This window comes from Chlamydotis macqueenii, chromosome 4, assembly GCF_036417535.1.
Source record: "Chlamydotis macqueenii isolate bChlMac1 chromosome 4, bChlMac1.mat, whole genome shotgun sequence".
NCBI classification, from domain to species: Eukaryota; Metazoa; Chordata; class Aves; order Otidiformes; family Otididae; genus Chlamydotis; species Chlamydotis macqueenii.
Window position 1 is genome coordinate 68,387,032 of NC_141559.1, and position 15,308 is coordinate 68,402,339.

General features: G+C 39.1%; 1 protein-coding gene across 1 annotated transcript in view; it reads right to left on the minus strand.

Annotated features, from left to right (window-relative positions):
* Positions 1 to 12,178, minus strand: part of CC2D2A (coiled-coil and C2 domain containing 2A) — a 62,790-nt gene extending 50,612 nt beyond the window's left edge. The window contains exons 1-6 of the mRNA XM_086746396.1: positions 12,106 to 12,178; positions 10,448 to 10,532; positions 9,641 to 9,721; positions 9,298 to 9,397; positions 1,932 to 2,020; positions 1,316 to 1,417 (exon numbers count right to left, since the gene is read on the minus strand). Of these exons, the coding sequence (XP_086602522.1) occupies positions 1,316 to 1,417; positions 1,932 to 2,020; positions 9,298 to 9,397; positions 9,641 to 9,721; positions 10,448 to 10,486 (411 nt within the window). The 5' untranslated portion in view covers positions 10,487 to 10,532; positions 12,106 to 12,178. The remainder of the gene's footprint in view (positions 1 to 1,315; positions 1,418 to 1,931; positions 2,021 to 9,297; positions 9,398 to 9,640; positions 9,722 to 10,447; positions 10,533 to 12,105) is intronic.
* Between the last annotated feature and the right edge of the window lie 3,130 nt (positions 12,179 to 15,308).

Here is a 15,308-nt window from a genome sequence, read left to right on the forward strand (position 1 = left end):
AAAAGGTAGTGTGCATTGCTTGGATGCTTAAAAGCAAACTTGATTGTTTTTGTTCTCTCTCAAACAATTATTGCTAGGCTACTCTAAAACTCCAAAGATGATACTCCTCTACCTTTTCAAGAAAGCAGGTAGCACGGTTATCCGTTTCTGGTTTTCTGAAGCCTTATGTAAGCATCACTGGTTTTGAGGCTGTTTCAGCAAGTTCACTTAAGTGCTTCTTTGTGATTTTCATCAGGCCCAGCCAACACAAACACACCTAACATTCTATCTGTTTTTCCTCCTTGTGGCCTAAATTCTTAAAGGAAGACATTTCTCAAGTTTACATCTATTCAACCTAAACTTCAAAACAATAGCCAAAAAAAAAAAAAAAAAAAAATCTCTCAAACTCTGTCAATCTGATAGCCACTTGTTTAACAACAAAACAATACTGCATACATGTGTAAATAAGTACAGGAAAACAAAACCACCAGCAGAAAGTTCCAGATACATTTTGTATCAAATTACTAAACAATTTTAATAAGAGTATCAATTCCATATTTTCCTGATACAAACATACTAAAAAATACTTCTTATCTGAAAACTATGACAATTACTTTTTGTAAGAAAACACTGGCAAAAACCTTCCCTACAACCTACATGATTAGATAATTCTCCTCTAGATGACTAATTCAGCCAGGCTAATTCATATTGCTTGTAATTCTAGACAAAAATGGTACTGCTACATGCTGTTATTTCCAGGACATACACATTACCTGGAACACATTTTCTACAGGTAAGCAATCTCTTTGTGAATTCTGAAGAAAATGTGGGTGCATGTTCTGCACAGGCATAGTCTTTGTTATTTTTTAAATATAAAATTCATTTTCTAACAAAGAACATGCTTAAAGTAAAAAAAACCCTGAATATAAAATAGTACCAAGGAAATACAATACAGTAGAATGACATAAAGTTAATATCCAGCCTTTAGCAATTACACTGTGCAAATTTATATAAAGCTATAATACAGTGGTCCTGTTACAGTAACTTTTAAATACCTCAAGGCATCTTAGGCAACAGAAGTAATGAACTCGTAATGATAGAAGCTTCACATGATGGCTATACTATAACGAAAGCGAATGATTACTGGTAAATATGTACATTAAATGCAATAATCAGAAAGGTTCCTTCCTGGTTACTAACTCAAACAACAGTATAATTTTGATCCATTAAAATAAATGAAATGGCTCTTTAAGGCTATGTGTAGTCTTTGATTTATTTCATGTTTCACATTCACTTTCTCATTATCAGAATAGCAGGACTCCATGCACCTTCTTACCCCTTTATCTTGTTTGACTTCTGTTTTCCTTTCTCTGACGCTTTTTAGACGCCTTGGTTGTGGACCTGGGTCTTCTTGCAATAAAGTAATTTCTGCTTTGGACTTAGCAAACAAACAAACAAAAATAGTTAGCTATAAGAGAAATATAATAAGACCAAAGCTACAATAATTCCCAAGAACTCAACAACTTACGCATGTTTGTGTTAGGGATATAATCTTTTAACTAGATAATCAGCTTAAGTGATTTTACAGACCTAGATGTTAATACTCCTTACTAAACTGCACAGTAAACTTAACAGGAAATCCATTGATTTCAAAATAGTGTCAGAATTTTTTTGACAAAAACACAGAAGGATCTTGTAATGATTGTATCATTTGAATTACAAAACAATGACAACTTTTATATTACAAACAAATTAAATATAAACTTCAGAAAAAATACAGCAATAGAAATACACTATAACATAACTGCACTGATGAACCCAGTATTATTTCAACGTTAGAAATAAAATAGTAGATATCTCAATTCAGATTCACTTAGTACTAAGCAAGCAAAATTAAGTGGGTGGTACTTGTAAGACTAAAGTTAACCACTTGGCTTCTGAAGGATTCTCACCCTTGCTGCTTTCAGTTTCTCTCTCATTCGCTCCCTAACAGAAAACTCTGCAAAGCCTGTCCTCGATGTAGAAGGAACAGGTGGCAAGTCTGAAATAGAGAAAACACGGTAACATGTTTAAATTAAATATTTTCTGAAAGAAACGTAAGATTATGTAAAATAAAACCATACATATCATACAGAGTGCGATACACCAACAGAAATAACTTGCATGAGAAAATGTGAAAGAATTAAACTGGATGTTGTATGGTATGGAATACCCCTTTGGTCAGCTGCTCTAGCTGTCCTGCCCCAAGATCTTGCCCACGCCTAGCCTACTGGGTGGGTGGCGGGGGCAGAACTTTGGAGAGACAGCCTTGGTGCTGTGCAAGCACTGCTCAGCAGTAGCCAAAACACTGGTGTGGATAACACCTTTCTAGTTACCAATACAAAGCACAGCACCATGAGGGCTGCTATGGGGAAAATAAACTCCATTTTAGCCAGACTCAACATGTACATTTAAATAAAGTGGGCGTATGCAAATCCATGGGTATTAACAGGATGCTCCCATGAGTGCCCAGGGAGCTGGTCAACATCACCTCAAAGCCACTCTCAATTATCTTTAAAAGACTGTGGTGATAATCAAGGAAGGTTCCTGAGGACTGGAAGTGAGCAAACACCACTCCTGTCTTCAGGGAAGAGAACCTAGGGAGCTACAGACTGGTTAGACTTATCTTAATGCCCAAGAAGGTGACAGAGCAAACAATCCTAGAAACCATCGCCAAATATGTTAAGTACAAGATAAAAATGAGGAGTCATCAGCATGGATTTATGAAGTGAAAAAAACTTCTAGCTGACCAACAAGACAACTCTGTACGATGAGGTAATTGTGTTAGCGGATGAAGGGAAAGCACTGGATGCTGTTTATCACTGTTCCCTGTCACAATCTTATAGAGAAACAGACAAAATATGGACTATATAAGTAAGCGGACTGAAAATTAGGGCTGTGATCAGCAGTGCTAAGTCCAGCTGGAGGCCATCACTGCAGCTATACCCTTGGAGTTAACTTCAAACAAACCAAGCACACAATGCATCCTCTGACCTCAAGAATTCATCAAAACTCTACATCTTTTAGGATCAAGTACTCTCTGCTGATCCTGTGAAACACACAAATCAGTGACATATATTTAGATTTCTGGATGGACAATAAATACCAGGTTTGGACACTGGCTTGGGCAATTACAAGATTATGCAAACAGAGAATTACTGTTTGTTGCAGCCTTTGAATTGCTGCTCCCCAAAAGCCTGGGCTTTCCTTCCATACTAAAAGTGACTGCAAATGTGTCTTTGACAATCAAACTTATCAGGGCCTCCTTTTCCTTTGAAGAACTGATGGCATTACTCCCTCTTATCTTCCACATATCTCTTAGATTATGTTTTCTTCAGGTAGATTCAGTAAGTATTAGTAGGGTGACCCTGTACCCTACTGCACTGACAATTAAATAAAAAGAATGAATAATTATCCAGTCGTTTACAGAGAAGCTATGCTCTTGGGGTCAGAAATACAACGGAGTGGATACCTACAACCCATTCTCTCATATAAATACAAATGAAAAACATTTTAAATGTGCAATATAAATGAGACTGTATGTGTAAGCAAACAGCAACACCTCCAGCAGCTTAATTTATTAAACATACTTATGGTTGTCTTCTGCACAGTATTTTGAGAAGGTACCCATCTCCCTCTTACAGACTGCACTACCACTGTAAAAGAGTCAAGGTTATCCTCTTTATAAAAGTCTCCAGAATATTTTTAGCTGAAAACATAGTTTTAAATACCTAATAGCTTTGAAAGTCATGACTTAAGTATTTTTCTTTTTGAAAGACCTAACTCATTTCTTCATTAACGAAACCGATCCTAGGTACAAAATTGTCTCCTCACCTGCACAAACCTCTTCAGTCTCACTGGAGCCCTGTAGTTCACCTGGAAATTCTCAGAACCTTACTGAAACTTTGACTGATACATGTAATATTAAGTTTTTGAAGAGAAATGCTTTACATCCCTTATTATATGTGGAACCCTCAGATCTTATTTTTTTTCTCCTGAACTTCTGTAACTAGCTTTTCTTTCCAGAAGGAGCCCCACAGAGTTCCACACAGAACACATCGGCCCTTTTACTGGAACAACTCTAAGATGATTAGCAGAAGAAAACTGTAGCTCTTCTTGCACATGTGCTTTGTGGTGCATGGGTTTTTTTTCTTTAATTTTAAATCTGTGAACACATAACATTCTAGGTAAATAAGTTTTTCTAGTTATATCCACTTATAGAATTATATTACTTGCCAGTACTCTGAGTCAAACACTGACTTGTTCTTCGTCCTTACAAAACAACATCGTTTGCCAAGGTCTAAGTAAACGGTGATCTCTGGTTTATATAAGGCATTAAATTTATGAAAAGGAGATAAAAAAGCAAAGGGTAAGGGCTTAGGAGTGGTAATGTCACACAACATATATAACATTATGGCCGATTCAATATTATTTCAAGAGCTTTACTGTCAGCAGAAAATACTGTATGTTGAATATACAACTTAAATAATTAAAGGCTACCTAGTATACAAAAGTCAAAGTGCAATCTAATTTCTAGGATGACCTTAGTCTACTGTCATTTAGAAAAGAAAAATACATTAAGATAAACCTCACTAATACTGATTGTACTCAGAAACATAAAAAGATTTCAGAGAATCCTAACCTTTTCAAATTACAGTTTACTGCCTGTATTTGTAAAAAGAAACATTAATTGTATTTGGAAACTTTCAAAAGAAAGAATGAAGCACAAAGTGAATATCACTAGCATGAAACACATAAAAGAAAAGCAAGCATCCCATAATCACTTCCTTAGCAAAAGGAATACTAGAGACAGAAATAAGCAAGTACTCCATAGAGACACTGAAAGATGACACACAGAAAAAGCCTATTTGCATTTTGTCTTCTCTAACAAGGAACGCAGTAAGAACAGGGTAAGAATTAATGACAAAACAGAGAACAGGATGTACATAAAGACTGCTCAGACTGAGTTAATTAAAAAAAACATCATTGCAGGGTATCCAACAGTGAACTGGCTGCAGCACAATCAGAACTGTCAGCAATTCTGAGAAGCAATGGAGAATAGGCAGGTTCAAAAATCCTGAATCTTTATAAAGAAATTGAAAAGAGTGAGCTGCAGAAGCATACAGAAGTCAAACTTCAACTCTACAAAAAGCGAGTCATCCTATTTGTAAATATTTAAAATACGGTAAAATAATAAGCACCAGAAGGCCTAGATTGGCCAAGATCAAGACCTATCAAGCCAATTTAATGTTCTTCAGCATATATTCTACCCATTTTTGTGAATAATGGAAAAAGCATACATCTCAGCTTTTGAGCTTGCCTTACAAGCGTCTCTCGGTAGGAAAACAGCAGGGGGTGCGGGTGGAAGGGGGCACATGCAAGTCACTGGAAAACCACATTTTAAAAGATAAGCAAGGATCAGTTAATAAATCCAAACCCCATACTGAGTAAGTATTTTCAGGGTCTGTCTCAATCTAATGCCTTTAAAACATTTAGTAATTGTTTTAATGATGAAATAACATCTACCTGTGTATATAACACGCAGGCAAGAACTGTCAGAAGTCACACTTGCTCAAAGATTGAGTTTGAAGAGTTTTTGGAGGAAAAAAAATTTCAACATCTTTTACAACTTCAAGCCCACAAAAGGCTGTTGCACACAGAAAGGTTGCCTATGTCTGCTGGAGACTGAGATGAGACTTTAATTGCAACAGGGAAGGTGGTTACACACTGGAAAAGCTTTTTAACTTTTGGGGTATTCTAGCATTGCACCATTATCACTGGTGCAAGCTTTTAAGTTAAAAACAAAAACAAAACACAAAGGAAAAAAAACAACAAAAAACCCCAAAACAACCCAACTAACCAAAAAAAACCCTCACCAAAATAGGTATCATGCCATAAATAGAGTTGAAATGACTTAAGGGGAGAAGTTGAGCTAAGTTACCTTTCGATTTCCCTTCTGTGACTTTTTTTTTCTACCATTCTGTTCAGTTAGAGTGTAAAAACATATTCTATTTCATTGGAGCAAATGCTTCATTTCTTTCAATTCCATTCTGATAAATGAAAACTAGAAAGCAAGAGATTAGAATCTGGTTTTGATCCTCTAAAATACTTGACAATTGCTTGTGAACATTTCCAGACAAGCCAGGTTAAAGTGACAGCGTAAACATGCAAAATTAGTGCAGAAACAGGCTGCCACTACTTTAAGCACCTCTTAGAGCTTCAGAACTGATGCTCTGTATGCAGATTTCTTTATGAATTAATCAGATCCTTGCAACAACATGGGAATTATCCTTTCTATACATAATGAAAAACATTTTAAGGCTTTAATAAGTGCAGTAAAATTAATCCAATGCATCAATTATTGTGGGATCCTCTGCTTCCTTGAAAAATACTTTTGCTCTGCTTATGCAGAGCTCTACAGACAACTAATTTGTGCTTAACTTCAAAATATATTTTTAAAGTGAAAGAATAAGACCGACATCCACGAAAGCACTACTTTGCACGATCACCATTACAGGCCTGTATAAAAAATGTCACACCACATTTTACACTGGAAGTGTCACTATCCTGCAATAGCTCCACCTTTCACATTGGGCAGATCTAATAGGCTTGCTGGACAGTCAAACTGAAATGAAGCCTAATTTAGAACCTGTCCTGGTTCTGTCTAGAATAGAGTTAATTTTCACCTGAGCTGGGAGAGCAACTGGAGCTACTGCCACCTGTGGCTGGGGGACACAGCTGGGACAGTTTAAGAAAATTAGCCAAAGGGCTATTCCACACTATGTGACATCATGGTCAGTGTATAAGTGAGGTGGGGAGGGTCCTGCTACTTGGGAGGAAGCTGAGCATCAGTATCGACCATAAGGTATTGGACTGTAAACTACAGATTTTGTAACACTGCAGTTGTTACAGGGGCTATCAGACAGGGTCTTATTATTTAAAGCAATTCTTCTTCTGCAACTCTTACTAATGAGTCTGACTAGAGGACTGACACATAGCCAAGTCTTTCCATTTCAGAAAGGTACGTAGGCATCTAAGCACGCACATAAATAGACTAAAGTAATACATTTCTGCAAACTGATTGTATTAAAAAACAGTAGAGACTGACTGAACGCTTGAAAGACTAACAGGGACAGCCAGAGATTATGATGAATATTAAGCGAAGAAATAGTTGATGGATGCGTTTCAAGATGAGTTTGCCACAGGGGGATGAGAATGAGAAAATAATCATACCATGCCAGCACAGAATAAACCAAGTATTTGAAGGACATCACAAGCTGATAATTCCACAAACATTACCTACCTCCCACTTGTGTTAAAATATATTTCCCTTTTCATAAAAAGGAGGGAGTGTGTGTATACTTTTAACATAAACAATGAACAAATATGGTGACAACCACAACAAACTAAAAAGGCCTAGGAGTAGAGGCAATGTATTATTACAAGCACTAAAGCAAAACCAAAACACGGTATCAGAGGAAACAGCCTATCTAGAATTTTTCAATGGCACCTGGAAAATGTGGGAGGGTTATATTTTATTATTATTTTTAAATGGTTAGTTATCATTAGTAAAACAATGATAAGCAGAAATTCATGCACAGATCATCAGTCTAGTAGAGACTGTGAAGAACTGAAAATAAATCTTCTTTTACTATATGACTGGGCAAAACAATAGCAAATGTCAGTGTCAGCTTAATATATAGAAGATAGAAATTCAAATTATTTATAAATCTGTCAGACTGAATTCCAGGGGGAAAAAAAATGAAATAGTTTTGGATAGATGCATGAAGACTTCAGCTCAAGGTGCAGTCTTTCCCACAATTTAAAATGTAATTTAAAAAAAAAAAAAAATCAGATGGATAAATTATACTGCAATTAAGTAAATCAATTATACACTCTATTCAGAATACCACATGCAGTACTCTTCACTTGATCATACAAAATTAGCAGAATTACAGGGATTTCAGGAGCAGCAACAAGAACACCTAACAGAACAAAATACTTAAGAAAATAAAACATTTATCACATAAGGGAACTAATGGCTAGTCTTCTTCTCAAAGTACTACTGTGGTGTTCTTTTTATTCTTGGAAAATGAGTTTCTGTAAAAGAAAATAATCATCACTAGAGGGTGTCTCTCAATTTCTCCATGCAGTCAATTCTGAAAACTATTTGGACTGCATCTGTCAACAGCATATCACTTCCTAGCACAAGCTGGCACAGTGAGACTCAAAAAACATTAAAAAAAAAAAAAGTACACAGACCTTGAAAGAGCTGTAAACACCCCTAAATTGTAGATGTCTTAACAAATACCATATTTTGCTAAAATGAGTTTAAGGACAATACATACATTTTATTTTGATAAATACTGATACTGATGAAAACTTAATATGTTTATACTTCACTGGATTTTCATTTTATTGACTTTTTAATACTCTGTTCTTAATTAGCTCTTTTATGCATCATATTTAGGTAAAGCCATAAAACCGTGCAGTAATATGCACACCATTAATGTGGTCCAAAATATGGAATATTACAGGAATATTGCAGAGATTCTGCTGAAGAAACTGAAGATTAGTTTCCAAGTACTAGCAACCTCCAAGCCTGCAATCAGACACTCACTTTTAACAGCTTTACACTACATTACTCTCTTGCACTCTCCTACTCTGTGAGTAAAGAGTATTTCACACGTGACAGTTAAAATGGCCCATCACTAAACCCTTACGCCATTATAAGCATGAATAAGACTTCACACACAAACCATGAGATTCACATTCAAATATGCGAATACTCCACGTTTACGCTAACACCTTTGAACAACGTTGTGTATTTTCCGTAGGACCTACTACTACTACATCAGCCACTCGTATTTAAATACCACAGGAGCATCCCTTTCGGGTGCTCTGACGGTACGCGTGGTGGTCTGAGCGGACCTGGCCCACGACAGACACACACAGCCACCCCTCCACCCCTACGCTAACGCTGAGAATTAAAAGTCAGCTTAAGGAAGCTCCTCAAGGGGAAGAGTAATTAGCGCGCACCTCGCTCCTCCCCTCGCACGTGGACCCCACGGCACTTTTCCCCTCTCTGAGCCGAAGGCAATGTCGGAGAGAAACCCTTAACCCCACAAACGCCACTTCAGCTTGCCCAGCGCGCCCCCGCGGTAACGCTCCCCCGGCCGCGGGCCCAGGGCCACGCGAACCGTGGCGGAACCGCGCTGCGCCCCGCCCCCAGCTCCGGCCCCGGCCCCGCCCCGCCGTTGCAGTCGGAGAGTCACTCACCGCGCACGGGCCGAGGGGCAGCGCCGGACGGGGCTGCGGCCATGCTGGTCGGGCCCCTTTCCTCCGCCCGCGGCTCGGGGAGACCGACAGGCTCCGGCAGCTGCAGCGGGGCAGAAAGAGCGAAGGACAGCGCATGAGTGAGGGGAGCCGAGCCCAGAACCCGCAGCCACTGCCAGTGGGATGCTGGCCCTGAACCGGGGGGGGGGGGGGGGGGAGCGACCGCGCATGCGCGCTGCCGTGCCCGGCGCCGTGTGCGCATGCGCGGTAGCCGCGGGAGCCCGGGGAGGGGTTCCCCAAGTCGGCTGCTGAGGCTGGACGAGAAATTAGAGGCGGGGGTGCTCACCGTTTTCTTTCTTTTGTGCCTGCGAGTGGCCAGGGTCCTCCTCAGCCTTTCCACCTGGGCAGGGTCCTCGTCCAGGAACTCCTTTTACAGGGAGAGAGAACTGCGCTGTGGGGTTGAGGCCGGCCTTCTCCCCAGACCCACAGGGATAATCTCTGGTCTACCAAAACACCCCATTTAAGCGATTTTCCCTATATATATTTTATATATATATATATATCTGTGTTCCACTGATGCCATTTGCAGGCTGGAGTCCTGGCACTGACTGAAGTTAGCACACACCGCTCTTTGTTAGCAAGACTGAAGCCTACTGACAGCTCTAAAGCATCTTGCCGTATATCTTTACAGTTTATCTCTTCATACCACAGTGAGCTTTTTTTTTGGTTTTTTTCCCCCTTCTGACATTGTATTGATGTAGCACCAGGCACAGTTTAAACATCACTTCCAAAGTATTTCTACAGCTGAGAAAACAGGATAACTTTCTGTTTTGGCAACCTACTCAAGACTGAATATATTTAACCAGTAATTTGAAGATAAACAACTAAGTGTTGGATTGATACGAAACAGAATAAAAATACACATTCAAGGTGCCTGTTTCATAGCATATGGTATCTATAGTTGCAGTGAATTTGCATAGAAAAGAAAAATTACACAAACCTGCATTGACTACAGTGGTACTGACTGATCTAGGGTGGATGAGCTTACAAGACACTCTTATTTATTTCACTTTTCACAGTTAAATATATAAAAGATTTCTGTTAGTGAAAAATGATCATACACCATTTTTACCTCAACTAACCAGATACTCACCTCCATGATTATCATCTGGGATTCTTCGCTGCGGTTCATCTGGTCGGTGGCTGACACCTGGCTGTCACAAGCAACGCAGGGATTGCTGATAAGAGATTCACTTCAATGTGTGCATAACGGTCATGAGATACATTCCATGTAAACTTTGCACCCTGAACACTCAATTGATATACCATTTAACATACAGCCTTAGTATTTAAAAAAAACCAATTTTATTTTCAGAATTGAATGATTAAAAATGTATGTACCTATTTATTTAATTATTCCATATAATAGTGAATAACATGGGCCTGTACACACTGTGTGTTACATTTTTTTTTTAAATAAACAACCCACCTAGAGTCTATAAAGCCAGCTGCAAGATTCAGATCACAGAGACACGTCTGGTCCCTTTTTTCCCCCACTTTAAGTGTTGGGCTTGGTTGGCTTTTCAACTTTTCCAAAACTGGATTTGATTACAAGCATTTATGAAATTTTTAAATTTCTATCTGTGCAACTCAATTAATTGCTACCATGAGTGCAGGTTCCTGTCCTGCTCTGCCTTTCATCGACAGAAAGGCCACCTCAGCTGTACTTGTTCACTGCACAAAGCTTGCGCCAACGTAGCTGCACCAGTGCAAAACCCAAAGTGTCAATGTTCTGAGCCAACAGGTGAAGTAATTCACAACAGTATAATTTATTCTGGATTTCAAAATCCTCATGAAACAGCTCATGGGAATAAAATGTGGGGCCTTTTTCCCTACCTGGCTAAATTTCCTCTACCAGAAGGGCTAGCTGAGACCTACACAGGTCATCCATTGTTTCCTCATCACTTCTTTGTACTGGGTATGTACAAGCTCATGCATACTGGCCAGAAAAAGTACTCCTCTTTATATTCCTCTTTATCTTTTAGGAGATGCCTAATAAAAAAGCCGAAGAAGCAAGTGGAGGAGCAACATGGTTATCTCCTGCCTGAGGCTCAGCCCTCACCAGCTACTAGCCCCAAGGATTTTAAAGTCTCAACTAGCACAGGGAGCTGAACTCACCCTAAACAAGTGGTTTTCATAGACAAATGTGGCTATCTCCCAAACTACCTGTGCATTCACCTCAGCACCAGTTCCCTCAGTAAGTATCTCACAGCAGGGCTAAGGGTGATGTACGCAAAAATGGCAACATTTCCTTGCTGCAGGCAAGGTTAATCAAATACCCTCTTCACGGCACAAAAAAATATAGCACTGCAAGAAGCAGCAGCATTTTTATTGCTTGGCACATGAATCTCTTTTTCATATCGAGCTTTATGGATCAAATTTCTTTCCTAAAGGCATATGTAAACAGAGAACGCTGGCAACATAGCAGAAGGGCCTTATGCTGCTTTCTTTAGCAATTTTCTAGCATTTCTTGAAGTTAAGTACTATAGCAGGCACTTCAAAATGTAATAAACAACTGGATGCAACAACTATAAAGCTCTCCGTTACCTCAGAGGCACTTTCCAAAGCACTTAAAACTAACAACAGCAACACAGTGAAGTTTCTCTCACTCCTCTGTATAAAAATAGTTTCACCAAAAATACCTAGAAAATAATTTTGAGGATTCTGGATTCTTAAGTCTGTCTCATTCATGAAAACACAGAGAATGCAGTGATATTGAAACAGATCTAAAGGAAAATGTTTGTTTCCTACCTGGGTTTTCTTATACAGCAGCTTTCTGAGTACAAACAGGAGCCAAGCACAACCCTCCCCCTAGCAACGAAGCCTCAGCTTTGCTTTTTAAAGAGGAAGAGTCAGATTCTCCTCCTTAAGCCACTAAAACAGTTCCGGAAGACTTCTTTTTTGTAAACAATTTCTTTTTACAGTCATGAATAAAGTATGGGGAGGATGACGTGATTGCAGCTCCTGCAGACAGCAGCGTGTTTCAGTTACTGCAGTGACTCAAAAAAAAAAAAAATCCATGCTATATTTTTGCAGGATCAAGAATGGTTATTTCAGACTGAAGTGCAATAAAGACAGTCACTCCTCCTAACTTTAAGTACCTAACTTTGCTAAATTATCATCTATCTTAATTTCTGTGTACTTCTGTATGTAGAGGAGAGGCACAGACTTTTATTGGGATGTGTATGATTGAAAGCAGTGATCTCTGAATATCAGTCATTTGCGGAAGAGCCTGTCTCACTCTGTTGACTAAAGGGAGATGTTAAACCTCTAATTTAGACTATATGCCAACATGCCAGCAAGTAGAAATTTTTTTAGATTAATTTTATTCTGAAAAAAATATCTGGCATTAGTCATGTAGGTATAAATCCTTGAAGTGGACGGTTAGTAGCCAGTTTTCCAAGTGCTGTCTCTGTTTTCCAAGGCATTAAAGTACTCACAGTATTAACCAAAGCTGTATCAAGGGGACAGTGATGCATTATTTTGTACAGATTACCTTTACAAATTGGCATAAGCCCCAGCAAACTTCTTACCATGTAATTTTGGGGAAAAGTAATGGGAAACATAGCAGAATATGATGAGCAGAGGGCTGGAGCACCTCTCCTATGAGCACAGGCTGAGAGAGTTGGCGCTGTTCAGCCTGGAGAAGAGGAGGCTCCAGGGAGACCTTGTAGTGACCTTGCAATACCTAAATAGGGCCTTCAGCAAAGATGGGGAGAAACTCTTTATCAGGGTCTGTTGTGATAGGATGAGGGGCAATGGTTTTAAAACAGAAAGAGGTAGATTCAGATTAGACATTAGGAAATTTTTTTTTTACACTGAGGGTGGTGGAACACTGGAACAGGTTGCCCAGAGAGGTGGTGGATGCCCCATCCCTGGAAACATTCAAGGCCAGGTTGGATGAGGCTCTGAGCAACCTGATCTGGTTGGAGATGTCCCTGCTCCTTGCAGAGGGGTTGGACTAGATGGCCTTTAAAGGTCCCTTCCAACTCAAACTATTCTATGATTCTATGAGTAAAAAAATGTATAATCTCTGAGCAGCTGTAATTTGCAAAGACAGACTTTTTTTTTTGCCACACCAAGATTAAAAAATGTATCACCAAATGCTCTGAGTCTGGGGAAGGCATATCATGAAACCAAAGTTAGACAAATTGTAACTTTATAAAGTTATCAGTATACTTCAGTACTTCCATGGCTGAAAAAAAAAAGAGATGAAGGCTTCATCATGGCTGTTGTAGAGCCTACTTAAAGGGAAATACAATCCTGAAGCCTTGGTTAGAGAAGTGGAGAGATGGGTTATCTGCTAGTTAAATGCTCGCTGCCAGCTTAAGTAGATACTAGGGATGGCAGAAATGTCAGCGCTATCAGATAGTTTGTAGAAATGTGGATTGTCTTATATGCAGTTCCTAAGTTTTATAGGTACAAAGCGGTTTATAGTTTTCCTATCAAATCTGGAGAGTAGTCTTTTCTGCTCCACTGAGTTAACAATTTCTTATGTTAACCTGTCTGTTAGTATCTTTAGTACAACCAGAATAAAGAATATTGCTGATCCTAAGTGGAGTTGTTATTAGACCTATTTATAATTGTCTCTATGTAAACATTCCCTCTAACATCTGAAGGTTTTTTGCTGCAGTTTTAGTAGCTGGAATCACATGAAAGGAGATGGCTAAAATTTTTCCCATTTCTGAATACTGTGGTAAGAAGGAGATCATGGGAAGAAGTAAACAGTCATAGTAGATAAAAAGATTGGGAGTATGCATTTTTAATTGCTAAAAGAGGAACTGTCACAGCTAGAAGACACCTGACGTGAAAACGGCTATCAAGAAGGGAAAGAAATGTAATCATAAGAGAGGTTTCTTAGGTTTCTACAGGTTTCAGTACACAATCTCTGTTACCTGCTAAGTCTCACTGTATGTGGGACTGTGGAAATGATCCAGTGGGTGAACCTTCTTGCAAAGTTTTGGCAAGGACTCGGGTTCAACATCTTGTTTTGCTGATAAGTCTGTGTCCCAACAGTTTATTCCTGTCTCAGCAGCAGTTGTACAAACAGTTGAAATGATGGACAAATATGAAGAGCATTTTGTAAGGAACATTACTATAATACTCTAAAGGAGCAATGGGGGATCTTGCTTAACAGAATGGAAAGCTGCTTAAAACACATGTCAGTACAATGGCTTTACTCACAGGAGACATGCAGAATTCAAACCACATATGTTTCCCGAGGCGGAGAACAAGTCATTTATCTCAGTCAGCATTATAAAAACAAAGGCATACCAATGTCATTGATTATACTGGACAACAGATATAGTGCTCTAAATGATGTGAGCAGCTCTACTTTGTTAGATGTGACACTGTCAAACAGTTATTTTGTCAGTGATGGTCAAGGATGGCCTTTGGCACAGGCAGAGATAGCAGCTTGTAGTGACACACAGTGCCGGCTACCCTAGGAGCAGACGGGCTAAAAGATCACAGACCCCAAGTTGAGCAGTAAAAGAGTTTTAAAATGGATAGTGTAAGGGTCGGATTGCCATATACACCTCTTTTTCTCTGCCTTGCCTGTTTACAAGCCAAAACTTGTAAACCTAAATGAAAACAGAAGCCAAACTCCAAATCTTAAAGGCCATGTACAACATTTACAGAATAAGAGTACGTGTTGCTGTGTTCTTAGGATAGGAATGTCAAATACTATGTGCAACTGTACAGTGATCTCGATTTCATGGAGGTTACAAACAAGGGAGAACAGACTCTGCTCGTCTTAATGATTTTAAGGTGATTGCACCTTACTCCAACATGACAGAAATTACACATAAAATTTCTTAAGTTTGTCACAGGAGGAGGAGAAATCCGAGTTCATGTACCAGAACATCTGACAGAGTGTGGGTGAAGGTAGGTGGTGTGTGGAAGGGACATCAGCATGAGCGGCAGGCAAGTTTTCAGCTTATTGAAGAGATTGT